General features: G+C 48.6%; 6 protein-coding genes across 6 annotated transcripts; 4 read left to right on the plus strand and 2 right to left on the minus strand.

Annotated features, from left to right (window-relative positions):
* The first annotated feature begins 508 nt into the window (after positions 1 to 508).
* DEU56DRAFT_364890 (uncharacterized protein) lies at positions 509 to 3475 on the plus strand. Its single transcript, XM_041345876.1, has 9 exons — positions 509 to 912; positions 965 to 1195; positions 1248 to 1439; positions 1489 to 1593; positions 1644 to 1939; positions 1997 to 2153; positions 2214 to 2379; positions 2438 to 2461; positions 2514 to 3475. The coding sequence occupies exons 1-9, from the start codon at positions 721 to 723 to the stop codon at positions 3257 to 3259; spliced, it is 2109 nt and encodes a 702-aa protein (XP_041208092.1). The 5' UTR covers positions 509 to 720; the 3' UTR covers positions 3260 to 3475.
* Positions 3469 to 6982, minus strand: DEU56DRAFT_806118 (AAA domain-containing protein). Its single transcript, XM_041353327.1, has 16 exons — positions 6653 to 6982; positions 6522 to 6587; positions 6341 to 6470; positions 6170 to 6285; positions 6059 to 6113; positions 5819 to 6005; positions 5492 to 5766; positions 5301 to 5437; positions 5196 to 5247; positions 5043 to 5141; positions 4537 to 4994; positions 4153 to 4479; positions 3954 to 4092; positions 3863 to 3902; positions 3782 to 3810; positions 3469 to 3731 (listed from the first exon to the last, which is right to left on the minus strand). The coding sequence occupies exons 1-16, from the start codon at positions 6841 to 6843 to the stop codon at positions 3618 to 3620; spliced, it is 2415 nt and encodes an 804-aa protein (XP_041208093.1). The 5' UTR covers positions 6844 to 6982; the 3' UTR covers positions 3469 to 3617.
* Positions 6983 to 9232: 2250 nt separating this feature from the next.
* DEU56DRAFT_365214 (uncharacterized protein) lies at positions 9233 to 9751 on the plus strand. The gene is made up of 3 exons (XM_041345879.1): positions 9233 to 9397; positions 9449 to 9475; positions 9534 to 9751. The coding sequence occupies exons 1-3, from the start codon at positions 9352 to 9354 to the stop codon at positions 9710 to 9712; spliced, it is 252 nt and encodes an 83-aa protein (XP_041208094.1). The 5' UTR covers positions 9233 to 9351; the 3' UTR covers positions 9713 to 9751.
* Positions 9752 to 10255: 504 nt separating this feature from the next.
* DEU56DRAFT_806133 (cytochrome b-c1 complex subunit 8) lies at positions 10256 to 11266 on the plus strand. The gene is made up of 5 exons (XM_041353328.1): positions 10256 to 10364; positions 10425 to 10435; positions 10495 to 10549; positions 10688 to 10801; positions 10855 to 11266. The coding sequence occupies exons 1-5, from the start codon at positions 10325 to 10327 to the stop codon at positions 10938 to 10940; spliced, it is 306 nt and encodes a 101-aa protein (XP_041208095.1). The 5' UTR covers positions 10256 to 10324; the 3' UTR covers positions 10941 to 11266.
* On the plus strand, positions 11267 to 12544 carry DEU56DRAFT_887740 (uncharacterized protein; the record flags this gene model as incomplete). Its single annotated transcript, XM_041356231.1, has 9 exons — positions 11267 to 11367; positions 11418 to 11436; positions 11499 to 11598; positions 11663 to 12082; positions 12140 to 12148; positions 12207 to 12222; positions 12270 to 12361; positions 12412 to 12466; positions 12519 to 12544. The coding sequence occupies exons 1-9, from the start codon at positions 11316 to 11318 to the stop codon at positions 12542 to 12544; spliced, it is 789 nt and encodes a 262-aa protein (XP_041208096.1). The 5' UTR covers positions 11267 to 11315.
* On the minus strand, positions 12165 to 14803 carry DEU56DRAFT_365044 (uncharacterized protein). The gene is made up of 14 exons (XM_041345877.1): positions 14482 to 14803; positions 14393 to 14420; positions 14055 to 14329; positions 13933 to 14005; positions 13777 to 13866; positions 13572 to 13720; positions 13492 to 13516; positions 13370 to 13438; positions 13235 to 13317; positions 13102 to 13184; positions 13036 to 13051; positions 12956 to 12982; positions 12746 to 12897; positions 12165 to 12691 (listed from the first exon to the last, which is right to left on the minus strand). Exons 1-14 carry the CDS (start codon positions 14645 to 14647, stop codon positions 12650 to 12652), a joined length of 1278 nt encoding a protein of 425 aa, XP_041208097.1. The 5' UTR covers positions 14648 to 14803; the 3' UTR covers positions 12165 to 12649.
* Positions 14804 to 15008: the final 205 nt, after the last annotated feature.

Raw genomic sequence — 15008 nt, forward strand, 5'->3', positions numbered from 1 at the left:
TACTCATGCATCCTTGTAAATTCACAAATTCTGGCAAGGCTGTTACATCTTACGTAAACGTCGTTTTATCTTATCTTATCTTATCTTATCTAAAGTAGTCAACAACTAGCTTAAAATTGCCCGGATCACGCTCTCGTCCTCGTCTTTTGTCCTTAGGGTGGATCAGTTCGGGCTTGCGACTTATTGCGGCATCAAGGTATATTTCCTGTATTCACTTCAATCGACCTCCAAGTACTAGTACTTGTTGACGGGGCCCCAGGTTCGTTTCAGTGCCTGTTGTTTGCTTAAAAAACAGTATCTGAAGTATCTGAATCAGTTAGACGCCATAGTATGCGTCTACATAAGCTCTAGTGTCTTCTCGTCATCATGCCTCCGTATCAGCCCGTTTTTGGTGATCCTTCCATTTCGTGTGCAGGGCGGCCGAGGAGAGCTGCCTCGCGCGAACAACGTGGATCAACCGCGCTCATGCAAAAAATGTAGATGCGTGGACTTAGTGCTGTGCCGCACAGCTGGGCAGTCTCCCATCCTTCACGCGAGCACAAACATGCATAAGATGTATGGTCCCTCCGCGCTTCTTTCTTGACTGCAACTACACCTTACAACTAGCCTGCCACTGCGCATGCCCTTCTGCCGCCCTTTCACTTGAAACTTCTCCAGTCACACAAACTATTACCACTTCTCTTCCTTATAAGGCTGGCAGCCCCACACCCCTCGACTGTCATGCGCACCAGAACCACCAAGGGCAGCCCTGTTGCTCCTGTCCCACGTCCACGCTCCCAATATTCCTCAAACGCCATGCACTGGCTCTTCCGTTCAAACTTGCCTCATCGCAGAAGCTCAGCTGCATACAGCGCAGACCTTGGACGGAGAAACCTTTTTGGCATGAGCGAAGTATTTGGTGTTCTTCTGAATGTGCGTATCCAACCCACTGTTCAACATAGCTCAAAATCCTAAATGTCCACAGCCTTCCGAGACGCTTCGCTCCTTGAGCGAGTCAAAGCGCCTCCTCGAGGAAGCACGCAACGAAATCGACGAGACACGTGACTCGCGCGAGCGGTCTCCGTTGCGTACAAAACACGCGTTTACTCGCCTACCATGCTTTCTTCCGCGAGAAACCGAGATCCGTGTGATCGAACGTATCCTGGAGGGCGAGCCTGCGTTTACTGTCTTGTTTGGTGCGAGTTCTGTTGGGAAGGTCGGTTGCTCTGCATATGTCAGTGCGATCACCCATTCACCAAAGATCGTAGACTGCGCTCTTGCGAGAGATACTCTCACGGAACATCTATCATGTTCTTCACTTCGATTTACGCATACCCGGTTTTGCGGATATGACGAGCCTTTATATGAGTATGTCGCGGCAAATAGAACGGTACTTTGACGAAATATCGAAGACGATGCCTGGATACGAGGAATTCCGGAAGGAGGGTATGGAATTCAAGGTTCGGTGACCGATCATGTTGAAGGATGGTATTTCTGATATCATTACAGCACGAGAGGTTAAACGTCGAACGAAGGCTTAACGATTCTCCTGCTGGAAGCTCTGGTTCGCAAGTAAGGACGTGCGATATCGCGAGACTCATGGAGCTCTTCCAGGCATGTATTTCCACCTGCTAATGCATATATCATTGACTTCTTTGATCCAGAGTTCGCTTCTCAAGTACAGTGAGTTTGAGCCGCCCCCAGAGCAGCCACAGGCAAATGGAAAGCGTAAGAAGGACTCCGATGTGTCCTCAGACAGGACAAAACTCAACAGTTCATCACCTTCTTCACCCTTGCATAAATCCCGGTGGTTCTTCAAGCGCAAAGGCACGACGCCATCCGATGGCCAGCAGAATCAGGAACTGCCCTCGCCGATGATTAACTCCAACATCCACGAAAAGGAGCATCAGAAGGGAACCAAGAGGATCCCGGTAGTGTTCTTCGACGAAGCACATAAACTGTGGGTACACCTCTCCAGGAAGGTTACATATTAGGCACTGATGAGTAACCGTCGTAGCCCTGCGCTGATCCAGTCATCTGACGCGATGAAATGTCTCCTGGACTCGATGCTAGTACTCACGAAGCAGGACAGGTTATGTCATGTAATCCATGCCACTAGCGACCCTTTCTATCAAGCATGGCTACGGCAGCTGAACGTGATGCAGCACTGCAAGGTACGCACTCACACACCTTCTTACGTATTTTCCAGGAGTTGATTGGTATTATGGAAGTAGATTATCACCATCGGAGATTGCACGAAGGCAGAGACGCGCACCTTCTTTGTTGAGAAAATGCTGCCTCGCGTTCCAGAACACCTACAAGCAGCCTTATCGTTTGACTCATTATATGATGCATTTGGTGGCAAGCTAGCGCACTGGAATGACTATGTCAATGATTACAGTATGTTTTTTACCATTATTTTGTCTTTTCAGGAGGAATACTGACAGATATTTCACAGTCAATGCAGGTGGAAACTTTGAAAGTAAGGTTTACGTCGCTTTACCACACTGGCAGCCATTAACGTCGTATCATAGTAAAACAAAGCTCCCACTTCCTACAGGCACATGCGGTCCTCAATCTTCACATCATTCACTCCTCACAAGCCACCACAGTGACCAGTGGCGGCCAAGACCCCACAACACCCAGCACACCTGCCGCCCGCCCGCGCTCCTCCGGGCCTGACGCACTGCATGCCAACCTCGGGCCCGCTGGTTTCAAAACATACCCTCCTGTTCGAAACTCCCTCCGTGACCCCGGCAGCGTCAGCGAGGACTATTCTTCCGATTTCAGCGCGATGCAGTTGCTCAAGGTGATGAGCAAGCTGAGTCAGGCGGGCACGACCCATCTGCCATATTTTTTGCTGTGTCGGGAGCTTGGCGTGCGCGCGGTGGATGGGATGATCAAGGGCCGCGTGTTGAATCTGCAGTGGACAGACCCGGTGACGCACGAGGGCGAACCGCTAGCGCGCCCTGAACCAGTAACGCCTAGCGCCATTAATCCGCCGGTGGGCATCATACCCAGCCCAATCAATATCGGGAGCGGCAGCACACTTGGTGCGTCCTCAGAAGACGGCGATATGATGGTGGTGAATCCCATCAATATGTCCACACGGGAGCTCGGGCAGATCGACGAGGAGGACGAGGATGATGAAGTAATTGGCCCCAAACTGGTGCCCCTGACGCCGATCATGCGCTATGCGATGCGGGAAGTTGTGCTGGAGTATGAGGATGTGCGGACATTGTCGGATTATGCTTCTTTTACTGATGTTGAGGAGTATTGAGTGGCTGGCTGGCCTTCGCCCGGTGTCCTCTTCTTTCCATTACAGGTATTTAATAAGTTATTCATCGATCATCTCCCTCGTTATACCATTGCATTCATTTTCTGACTGTTGTAGTGTATGCCGTGTTGTAGGTCTGCTAGCATTAGTCTTGTACAGGCTCCAAGTTGGCGTTGTCTAAGGGATCTCGCTGGTTAATCTGAAGTGGAACCCTCTTGGGAGTCTTTCCTCTGGCTATTCATATTGTATATTCGTGTTGTACGCAACCTTGTACCGCCACTTGACCGCCACATCACTGGAATTGTGACCTACATTGTGATCATTTCATTCAAAATTCAATATTCAGGGGCCAAATCCATGATTAAATGGAATCAAATTCCGCAAACCTCACATCTGCATTTGCCTCGAGCCAAGCAAGCCACTTCTTCAGGTACGTGCTGCCATGCTTCACGGTCGACGAGTCGCCCACAATACACTGCGAGTCCTGATCAGTCGACATGATGAGGATAACATTTGCATTTTTACCAAGTGCCTCTTTGCTCGGGTCATGGCGACTGTTGGACGAGTTAATGAGGATGACGTTCCTATCTGAATAATATTACAAACCATTCATACGCCTCTTCTCTTTCAGAAACCCGACTTCGCGCTGAGAATCCTCTTGTCAATAAAAAGCGCAGTAGAGAGGGGTAAATCGCACCTTGTCGTTGCTGCGCACCAAGCTAATAATGACAGCGTCCTTCTCTCGTCCCTGCATCCCATCGACTGTTCCAATCTCAAGCTCAGGACCATATACTGGTCTGAGCAAAGAAGTGAGAAGAGTGACCTGTGCTTGATACCTGATATATAATATGAATAAGTCCGACTTGTGTGTCTCAGCTCGGGAGAAGGTTGCATACGGAGTGATTAGGGCAATTTGTGATGGCAGCAATCCAGCTCCCGTCAACCTTTCCACCCATTTTGACACCACGACTGCTTCGTTCTCGTTGCAGCGGCTGCCTTCGTCGCCATCTCCATCTACTCGTTCAAAGTATTCGCAACCCGCAGTGTCAAAAAACACGACTGGCGTTCCCAGTGTTTCTTTGATGGTGTCCCCATCTTCAGAGGCAGTAAAGGCGCTGGCGGAGGGTAGATCCTTGAGTAGATGAGATCTTACAGATTGATGGGACACGAGCTTTGACGCATACAGCGTTTTGGAAGGAAACTGGCAAATCTGCGAGTGCATGCTAGGGATGTGCGTTGTGAGCTACTTAAGTGCAATTTGAGCATGACTTGTGTCTTACCGATATTGTACATTGAGCAAGCGTTTTATATCTGGACCATACATCCTCTCGAGTCGGTCAAAGAGCGTTGTTTCTAATGTTCGAGGTGGTCGCAAGCCAGTTCGTTTCTTTGTTTTCTTTTGAGTTCTTTCAGCTAAATTATGCTGTGATCCTGCTCCGAAGACTTCGAGTGTGGCGTCTTGTGCCATGGTTTCATCTCCCTTGACTGATTCCGCTTCAGAATCTGCATCACTAGGACTGGCGTCCTCGCCTTCTTCGGGTTCGGGCAGCTGAGACTTTGATGTTGCTGACTCTTGCGACTTCTTCTGATCATCCACAGTACTTTCGTTCTTTTTGGGTGTCACAGTCTTCGGTGTTTTCTTGTCATGTTTGTCAATAGAGAGAATCGTAGGTGGCAATTGCATCGGATCGCCAGCCAGGATGAGCTTTCTTGCCTTGAGTATCGGAATCCAGCACACCTGCGGGCATATCAATGAGCTCGTCATCTGGAACAGAATCGTACTGACTGCTTCGAGCGCTTGTGTTGCCTCGTCGATAATGACTACATCGAACTTGTGGTCACGGAGTTGCCTGCCACCAGCGGAATGACATGTAGCAAGGACAACCTAAAGTTGATCAATGCTGGTTCTGGTAACTCGAAATAGTATTACAGGCCATACCTGAGACTCCCCGAGGACAGTCTTGACAACTCCGCCTTCACGCTGTCTGTATCTGAACCAAAAGTAAGTACACGTGCTGAATCTGAGCAAGGCGTGTATGCTCACTCCTTCCTGAGAGCCTTCACGTCTTCCCACATCTTCTTCCGTTCTAAACCTCTCGGTTTCTTGGAGCCTTTCCCCTTCCCAGCAAGCAAATCGAGGGTTGATTCAATCTCAGATTTGACGTCCTTTGCAAGCGCGGCCTAACTCAAAGTCTCAGCACTAGCAAACCGTATCAGATACTGAAGCAGAATAACTTGATCACTCTTGTTGGCCTTCACTTCTAGCGTTGCTTCTAAGATGCCCTGATTAGCCATCACGCGTGCGGGATGGCCTATGCGGGTAGCTGCCAAGAGAGTTCTCTTGCCCTTCTCAGTGGATGGTATGGCAAGAAGACGCTCTAGGATATTATCGACAGATAAGTTGGAAGCGCCACACACAAGGATGCGCTTCTGTTTCTCGTTGACCCCATGCTCTGAAGGAGAGGTGAGCTGACGTATAATTTCAATTAGCGTGTGTGTTTTTCCTGTCCCTATCATTCCCATGAGGTGGTTATGTTGAGTGGAAGGACCGAGTAGACTTACCAGGTGGACCATGGATACAAGCGACTTCCGGGGATTCAAGAGCGAACTTGACAGCCTGTTGCTGACTCGGATTCAGAGAGTCATCAAAGAACTTAAGTTCCGCCATAGGAGTCCTTTCAGAGGGTGGAGATATTCCGAGTAGGACTTGGATGAGAGGTGTCAGCTCATAATCGCCTTTGTCGCTGGACTGTTTGAGCTGTTGTTAGCAATCAGGAGAGCGGGAGTGTACGGTTGAGTTGCCTGTCTCGATGAAGGAATGCCGATTTTCTCCAATTGGTCCAGTGTTTTGTTCATTCTTGAATGTGGTGCAATTGAGAACACTCGCATGGAAAAAATGAGTGGCGCGAATACCTGTCGTAAGTGACGCTATTGGCTAACTTCAGCACTCGACAACGTTCAGGAAAGTCCAAATCGTCTGATCTAGAATCTGAAGGGTCCATTGCAATGACGATGCGGGTATCCGACACCTATTTTGGAGTGCGCAAGTCAGTGATCGCCCAACTGAGCTGCACAATATCACACTTTGTATACCACACCTTCTGCAGCATGGGAACTTTCAGCGCCAGCAGATGCAGCCTTCTTACTTTTCGCAGATTTTTTGGCGGCAGCATTCGAGGATACATTCTCTTCGATGCGAGCAAGGTCTCCCGGTCTTTCTGAGACTTCAACTACAAGATCTACACGTATTCAATTAACGACATACCTGAAGTTATGAGGAGGAAATGTCTGTGAAGTATGAAACGCTGTAGGCCGCTCCAGTTCGACTAATCTGCGCTTCTCCGTAAGACTCGAATGAGGAAACGGAAAGGCAGGAAGAAATGGATGACAACACACGTTTTCCCGCCTAGGCCTATATTGATTCCAACTACACCAAGACTCCCCAGCGCGAGCCCTTTTTGCTCCAGGAGTTTGGGACCGCAGTTTGTGAGGAGCAGAGCGCTTCGCTCGATCTCTGCATTGCGTTCCTTTGAGAGTAGTTCACGATGGCGGTCAATGAAGGCTTTGAGGTCTGCTTCTGATGTCATATCGTCAAAAGGCCCGTGTTTCAATTTGGACGTGCTGGAGCCTGAAGATTTTATTGCCTCGGATAAGAACAGGTAATCATGCACTGAGTGAAAGACTGAAAGAGTCCAAGTTCAACGTACGTTGCTCACCATCTTAACGGCTGCACAACCCAACAGGGCCATACAGCGTTACCAACACACTTCTCAATTATTCCGTCTCTCCTTAGATTATCATTACAGTATATTCCAGCGCCTCCTGCCATATGCTAATTATGCTGTGCGCACGCAGCAGTACCTTATAATTACCACCCGTTCCTCGTCTACCTTGTTGTTCGACCAGTGTTTCTCCGGTGCCGGCGGGCAGTGTGTTTTGGACCTACGTAAGTAGTGCCTGAATCATGGTCTTGTGTGCCCAGTAAAGTTCAGTGAAAGTTTCGACCCTTTCTGATGGAAACTGATTAAAGATGTCGCCGACGTTGAACCCCACACCCTGGCTTGCGAGCAAGAAGGATCGTTGATTTTTGCTCAACACATCCATGTGCGACGACTGCGACTGCAACTGTGACTGCGACTGCGGCGACTGCGACTGTGGGCTTATCTTCGGCCTTGTAAGCTGTTGTTGTGCGTAATAAGTTCCTTCTAGTCATTTCCTGCTGTTGAACATTGCTGCAGGTATCTGCAGCGATATCTGCTCCAACGGTAGGAGGTCCGACCTGCATCATGCTACAGTACAATAGGTCATAATGTATAAGTTAGTAATGTATAAATCTCATATTGTATCGAGTTTTGGCAGCTCCCATCGTGGTATGCAGGTAGACGCCCAAAAAATTGTATATTGTATAATGTATAGCCTTTGGAGGTCCAATATACACTATGAGATATGGTTTGTACCGAGTAGGACTACTGTTGAGTTGCCGGAAAATGATGCATAACAACATTGTAAGATAAAAAAAACTTATAGTCATTCTTATAAGTCCCAATCATGATGGTGCCCAGCCCTAAGAAACGCCAGCCACGTCCAAATCCCGCCCCATACAAGCGGAAACCAAAGACACCTCGTCAGAAAGGTGGTCCTGCAACATCTACAAAGCTTTCTGAGTGGGCGGAAGAATCTTACTTTGAACGACTGGCTGGTGGTGTTTGCACACGTTGATGAACAGTAAACCATAATCCGAATCCCCAAAAATCTTCGCAGTACTTGATTCACATCCTACGAACTTTGCCCGTTGTATATAGCATTACTCACTACGTACTTTCCCCGTCGTGTTCCTCCATCGAACGAATTTTTGGACGCTACCTTTCGCAGAAGTCACCTCGCCGTGCAGAATTGATTTTTAGACTATGTGCATTGTGCAAGTAGCGCGCATCGACACCCCCAATCTTGGTTGACCCCCCACCGTGGGAAATATTTGGTAGTGCATATTTCTCATATTGTATAGCGAAAAGGCTGCTCCCGTCGCTATACATTATGAGATAATGTACTGTAAATGGCTCACTCACGACGTTGGTACTGACAGACTCTAGTTCAAGTTCCTGCTGTTGTTCTAAAAAGCAGGACCAAAACCTCAGACTGGTACATCCTGGGGTCGTCCAAGATCAGCCTCAGAGAAAGGACCCTATGATTGCTAAGAATGATGCGAGCCGGGAGGTGGCAGCGGAATAGGTCCAGGGCTCCGTGAAAAACTATCCACGGAGTTGACGACGAGTTTATAACTTAACTCATCCCCACCTTCGAGGTGTTTTTTTTTGACGCACTCAAAGAATGTGTTTGAACTTGGTTTGAACATGCAGACTTTTCGACAGCGTCACGTGCACTGAGTACTAAATTGAATAACGTATCAAGTCTGCAGTCATTGATGTAATTATAGCGCCGAACAAGCATTGTTTCGTCGATGGTAACCCGTACTAGCCCCCATATGTCCTCGACGTAGCATGGACCCCGTGAACTTTTCAAGGCATGATACACGCATAGCAACACCGAGCAGAAAATTCGGTGAGGCCTCACCCCTCGCCATCTTTGAAGGGAAGGCCCTGGACTGTGACGGCTGTGAGAAGCTATAAGACGGCACAGAGTGTGAGAATCAGACGTTCGAGTAACCAGATACAAGATTCCAAGACCGCCGAACTACACTAAACCTAGTACTGAGTGTTATATACAGTAGAGTGGTGAGATGGTGGTGAGTGTCTCGTGATATAATCAAACATATGCTTCAGTAATACTATGTTTCATACGTGGCAAGGGTTTGGGTGACTAGGTCCATCCGTTACAGGGACAGAGCATGCTATGCGGCGTCATGGGGACTGACTGTTCTTGTTCCAGGAGAAGGTTTTTTTAAGTGAACTACATCATGATAGTGCCTGATTCATGTTCGTGTGAGTAGCGGATAACGATAGATAGTTCGGTGCATACCTAGTAAACGACCCTTTCTGATGAAAGCAGAGAAAAGATGAGTTGCCGATGTTAAATGTCACAGCCTGGTTGTCAAGCTTGCGTGAACGAAGGATCGTCGACTTTTGCTCAATACATCCATGTCCGACTGCTGTGACATCTTCCTCAGCCTTATAACCTGTTGTTGTGCGTGATAATTTCCTTCTAGTCATTTCTCACTGTTGAACATTGTTGCAGGTATCTGCAGCAGTGTCTGCACCAACGGTAGGAGGTCCGACCCGCGTCGTGCTGAATGGCTCACTCACGAAGTTGGTACTAAAAGACCCTCGTGCATGTTCCTGTTGTTGTAGGAAGCAGGACGAAGACCTCGAGATGGTATATCCTGAGGTCATGCAAGATCAGCCTCAGAGAAAAGACCCTATGATTGCTAATAATGCGAGCCGGGAGGTAGCAGCGGATCACGTACAAGAGCAGCGAAGAGGTCAAGATACCATGAGTTAACGTGATGCATACAGACGTATAACGGACATATTGGTTTCGTCTTTCAAAGAACGTTGCATATATTGAAGAGTTGCGGTATTATTTATTGACAAACAGCCGAGTACGGCTAATAAAACGAGAATACATACGTATCAGCGGAGGCACGCAAGGGCAAGGACATCGACAACATACTTTACACATGCAATCCTCAGTCATTAGTACACCCTCTGAGTTCAACTGCCGTTCTTCGCAAGATATCTTGCGTTCACAGCAACGAAATGGTATGCGACCACGGTGATCATAGCGAGGGCGCCAAGATAGTTCGCCAGATTGTACAGCGTCTGGTGGCTCATCATTTTGGAAGCAAAGGAGTGGGTGCGACCTAGTCAGTGAATGGTTCAGATATTGAGGAGGTCGACAATTCATGCATATGACACGTACTTTTAGCTTGGTAGTCGTGGTTTGGTCAAAACACTTCAAAATACAGGAGGAACCTGTCACGGATGCTGTGACGTGACAAATTTCTCGTGGCGTTAGTTGTCCTTGTTTGTTCCCGCCGGAAAACCTCGGGTCTAAACATCCAACGCCGCACCCATCGATTCAGCCAACCGTCAGTGTATCACTCCGCCCATCATGCGTCCCACTGCTGCCCGTTCAGAAGGAATGCCTGGACGTACGTTATTCTTTTTTTTAATTTTATTATGGAACAGTCGTGCTAATACCGAGCTCACAGCTAAAACATTTGTGAGTTTATTGCAATAACAAGCATCGGCTGTTCTTACCTCTCTTACCTCCTTCCATAGAGCCCTTGGTGGGGCGACACCAGCATGCATAAACAGAGAGGAGTGGTTGTTTACAGTGCGTCACATCTATCCCAACTGTCTGCTTGAAAGATGTCTCTAACTTTGGGTCGTGCTTCCCACTTGTCGCGTCATTCCTCGTCGCGTTTCTACCATGATGCGAATTCTTTGTCTCCCCTTATTTCTGCACTGGCAGGTGTCTCGCCATTTAGACAGCGGGGCTCCAAAGCCATGATCAGAGGATGGCTATTCAACGGCTACAGGCGTCTTGCTGCCCAAGTTCCCTACTGGATAGTCCCCTTTGCTATTGGTGCGTGTCACTTGTTGCGTTCATTCATAAAAAAAAAGCTCATCAGGCTTCAGGATATGGAACATATACCTGGGCTAAAAGCCGTGACGCTTGGCAGAACAGCAAAGCCGGACACATTGCACTGGGCGGCCACCACTGAGGTATCTTGTTAGATTTGCCAGTTCCGAAATAGACTTGCTTTCGTTTTAATGGTTCTGTTACGCCACGTCTTCCTGATAACCGACCACGCGTTTGTCATAATCAGAATGTTCGTTCCCCTGAACTGTGGTTCCTGCGTGATACTTGATGATACCATACCCGTTAACAGTGGCCTATTATCAACCTATTATTAATGGGATTTCAAAGCTAGACTCGTCATCCTAAGGAGCAATTTGACGCGATAATGAAGAACCAGGCTGATAAATTTGTGATCACGACTAATTGCGCCAGAGAGGGGTTATGTATAAATGTAGCGAAAGTTGCACGAGATCGTAGTAATTACGCCTCCCTTCTCACAGCTTTATCAACTGGAAAGATGTCTTCAGTCCGCCCCTTGTTCGTAGTCGCAGGTATCGGCAATGGCAGCGGTAAGTCCTACTCTGTGGGTACCGATACGCAAGGCTGACGTCCTGTGCAGGGACCGGAGCTGCAACGGCGTACGCACACATCACGTTCTTCCTCTTCAACTTGCACTGATAGTATAATGAACAAACCACAGCCGTCTCTTCGCCAAATCTGGCTACAGAGTCGCTCTCATCTCCCGAGGACCAGAGCACCTCAACAAACTCGCTACAGAGCTCAACCAATCAGGCGGAGAGGTGCTTTATCTGACTCCTATTCTTACATGCACTCCAGTAATGTTGACCAGCTCGTTTGGAACAGGCCGCAACCTTCCCCATCAAAGATTACACCCCCGCATCCATCCAGTCTGCATTCGCTTCCCTCAAGTCTCACTGGCCCTCCTCACCTCTCCGCGTCGCAGTCTTTAATGCGGGCTACGGCGTCTGGAAGCCATTCCTTGACATCACAGAAGACGAAGTGCGTGAGTCGATCGACACTAATATAGTGGCGGCATTTGCCTTTGCACGCGCGACCCTTCTCGAGTTTACGAAGCTTGAGTTGGAGACTGCGAGCGAGGGCGGAATTGCTGGTGATGCTCGCAAAAGGGGTACCCTAATATTCACCGGCGCGACGGCTTCTACCAGAGGCAACACCCTGACCTCTGCGTTTTCTGCGAGCAAGTTTGGTATAAGGGCTTTGTCACAAAGCTTAGCCAAGGAGTTCGGCAAGCAGAATATCCATGTGGGTGTCTTGCATATCGTCTTAGGATCGTTTGTAGACTGAGATTTTATCTCTTAGGTTGCTCATGTGAGTCACCATTTTCTGGTGCTGAGAGTGTTTATGAACGTTTGAGCGTGTTACGCAGAGTATCATCGACGGCGGTAAGCATGATATCAGCAACTACAAAAGATCGTCTAATGAGTAACAGGTATTCTCACTGACCGCACCAAATCTCGGCGAGACGACCCCTCTTGGGAGGCCAACCAGGATGTCCGGCTTGATCCCGACGCTATCGCAAAGGTTGGAGCGTTCTTGTGGTAGCACGCGTCTGAACTGATCACACCCCTCAGTCCTATGAGTACCTCGTCAAGCAAGATAGCTCAGCCTGGACTTGGGAGATCGACCGTAAGCGTGGCTATGATTTGCCATTACCCATTTCTCACACACTTCCGAACAGTGCGTCCTGCCCACGAAAAGTGGTGAGCAGCTCGCCCAGCCAGGTTGGGTTTGGAGTGAAAGCAAAATCAGAAGTCGTTGTATTTGTAAGCCTGGCAATGTAGTTATATTGTTCGTATTTGTGCCGTGTTTTCACGTCCTGTTGTTCTTTTGCTCCTCGAAAGCATCTTTCACCTGCAGTAAAATGTATCGTAGCAATCAGAAGGTCGGAAAGATATGCCATCTTACCTGCCGCAAAAATTCACCGTCCGTGATCACGCGCATGCCAACGTGTGCAAGGGCCTTTGAGACAACGAGACACGCATCGTGAGCAGCCTGCGAACGTGCCGATTCGGTGAATGCCCGAGTATGGTTACCGCCTTCCGGGACTGTTGGTATGGCTGAGAAGTAATTTTGAAGTCAAAAATTATCAGCAAAAGAAGGGAGAACTGTACGAACAAAATCCGGGGTGTAGGCCAGGCATCACTGGTGAATAATGACATTCAAAGTCTCTGCCAGACATGACGACCAAGACGTACAATACGAAACATTTCCCTTTGCTGATATCAGTATACATGCTTGAGATACTATACAAGCATGCTCACAAAGTCTGTTGATGCACCGCTGATCCCATATTCATAGTCAATGACGCCGTACTTCTTCCTGACCACATCAGCCATTTCGTCACCTGTGCAAAATTTTAGGAGGAATGACGAGATTACCATCAAGACGACACACCAAGGGCTTTGTTCTGCACAAGCTCATTCCCGGTGGCTCCTCTGGTCACCTTGACATTCGTCCCGGTTGCAAGCGCTGCTGCTCTGCGCAAAGTCTGGGATCGGGATCTTGTGAATGCGTGATAGAGTAACTCACTCGAAACAAGGAACGACGCGCTTGAGCGTCTCTTCCGCTTCAACGGTGGTCGGCGCACGGATATAATAGCTGAAGTACATCATCACCTGCACCAAGTCTCTGGATCTAGAAACCACACATACTACATCTTTGAGTTGTCAGGGATGACTGTCGCACACGGTCTCAGATGAATGTCCAGCGCTGAATGACGAACATGGCTCACTACTCGGTGCCCAATTATTGCCCTCAATAATTCCATGGACGCGATGCGTAGGCTTGATCTGCTGGCGCAGCAAAGCGATGTTCGTATATGCCAGAACAGCTGCATCCAGCGAATTCTTTCCTTCCCAGGGGCTAAGTGCAGCGTGCGCACTGTCGGAGGCACGAGTCAGAGTTCAAGTCAGAGTATGGTCATCGGAGGACCGTACGTGTGACCTGTATATTCTATCTCCAGACGTATGACTGCAAGGCAGCTGCTCAAGCTGATGGAGTGAAGGGGACCAGGAGCAGGGTGGCACCTGTCACGAACATGTTACGTGAGTCGACGAGAAAACAACAGTATTCAGCCAGGTTTTATCACAGACATGAGACACGCGTCCATCTCTTTGTATGCTCCCCTCTCCCACAGCTTCACTTTCCCAAATCCGCCTTCCTCGGCTATTGGGGGTATGTTATCGGCCCATTCCGATCAGGGGAAACGACGTACCAGGTGTACCAAGCAGAATCACCTTCCCATCGATATTGAGCTGCTCCATCGCCACTTTTGCTGCACAGGCGACAGCGACACCTGAGATGCCGATGAGATTATGCCCACACGCATGCCCGATGCCCGGGAGCGCATCCATCTCTGAGTTCACCCCTAGAACGTGTCCCCCCCGCCCGTGGGTATAGGTCGCAACCCATGCGGTCTCCAAGAGGTAATGCCTCGTGACTTCAAAACCGCGCTTCTCTAAGAAAGAGGTGTACGCATCGTGGGCGTATCTGAGTGGCGGATGATTAGTTCGGTTGCACGATTGGCAACTTCAAATCGAGATATGGACGTACCGCTCTTCGTATTTAAGCTCTGGATGATCTGCGTATCTAAATTAGCATTTCATGACAACGGCAGATAGGAGCAAAATACATAATCTTACCATGAATATCGAGGTTCAGTTCTCGTAGATCTCCGCTGAGACTATCGATAGCGGTATCTACGACCGCAAGGATATCCGGTCGATAAATGCCCCCTTGTTCCAGTGTCGGTTTAACCTTGTAGTCATCTTCTGGCCGCCAAAGAACATCAGCCTGAACTATTGCCATGTCAGAAACAATGAGTTGAAATGAAGTTCAATTCCAAACTAGCAATCACTAGCAGAGAATAGTACTCTCAGGCTCAGGGCACTTGTTCCAACTGACAAGGTTCTTTTCCACGACCTTAGAGGGTCTGCTGAGCATTGTCTGGGCCATGGCATTAACTGCAGCCGAGTCGGGAAACGGGAATAAAGATCAGCATTTATTCAAATCGATACTGCAACCACAGATCTGGACCTGTGCGGACATGGTGTGGAACCAAGAGTATAAAACTGTAGGGAATATATAGCACATAGCATATCCTCGTGGACATAGATGGCAAACGGCATAAAATATCAGGACGAGACAGTCCCGCCACGGCCAACGCTTC

This window comes from Suillus clintonianus (genome assembly GCF_016758775.1).
Source record: "Suillus clintonianus strain FC179 chromosome Unknown DEU56scaffold_39, whole genome shotgun sequence".
Lineage (NCBI taxonomy): Eukaryota > Fungi > Basidiomycota > Agaricomycetes > Boletales > Suillaceae > Suillus > Suillus clintonianus.

Bases quoted from the DNA above. Each gene is read 5' to 3' on its own strand.
- DEU56DRAFT_364890 (XM_041345876.1), top strand. From the start codon at position 721: ATGCGCACCAGAACCACCAAGGGCAGCCCTGTTGCTCCTGTCCCACGT. The intron at 1,440-1,488 runs GTTCGGTGACCG...ATATCATTACAG, and splicing joins AGGAGGGTATGGAATTCAAG to CACGAGAGGTTAAACGTCGA. The intron at 2,154-2,213 runs GTACGCACTCAC...TTATGGAAGTAG, and splicing joins ACGTGATGCAGCACTGCAAG to ATTATCACCATCGGAGATTG.
- DEU56DRAFT_806118 (XM_041353327.1), bottom strand. From the start codon at position 6,843: ATGACATCAGAAGCAGACCTCAAAGCCTTCATTGACCGCCATCGTGAA. The intron at 6,286-6,340 runs GTGTGATATTGT...ACTCCAAAATAG, and splicing joins CAGAAGGTGTGGTATACAAA to GTGTCGGATACCCGCATCGT. The intron at 5,767-5,818 runs GTAAGTCTACTC...TGGGAATGATAG, and splicing joins TTGTATCCATGGTCCACCTG to GGACAGGAAAAACACACACG.
- DEU56DRAFT_365214 (XM_041345879.1), top strand. From the start codon at position 9,352: ATGTCCGACTGCTGTGACATCTTCCTCAGCCTTATAACCTGTTGTT. The intron at 9,398-9,448 runs GTGCGTGATAAT...ACATTGTTGCAG, and splicing joins CAGCCTTATAACCTGTTGTT to GTATCTGCAGCAGTGTCTGC. The intron at 9,476-9,533 runs GTAGGAGGTCCG...TGGTACTAAAAG, and splicing joins CAGCAGTGTCTGCACCAACG to ACCCTCGTGCATGTTCCTGT.
- DEU56DRAFT_806133 (XM_041353328.1), top strand. From the start codon at position 10,325: ATGCGTCCCACTGCTGCCCGTTCAGAAGGAATGCCTGGAC. The intron at 10,550-10,687 runs GTGCGTCACATC...CTGCACTGGCAG, and splicing joins GAGAGGAGTGGTTGTTTACA to GTGTCTCGCCATTTAGACAG. The intron at 10,802-10,854 runs GTGCGTGTCACT...ATCAGGCTTCAG, and splicing joins GATAGTCCCCTTTGCTATTG to GATATGGAACATATACCTGG.
- DEU56DRAFT_365044 (XM_041345877.1), bottom strand. From the start codon at position 14,647: ATGGCAATAGTTCAGGCTGATGTTCTTTGGCGGCCAGAAGATGACTAC. The intron at 13,439-13,491 runs GTATGTGTGGTT...GATGTACTTCAG, and splicing joins CCTGACAACTCAAAGATGTA to CTATTATATCCGTGCGCCGA. The intron at 12,898-12,955 runs GTTCGTACAGTT...ATTACTTCTCAG, and splicing joins TGGCCTACACCCCGGATTTT to CCATACCAACAGTCCCGGAA.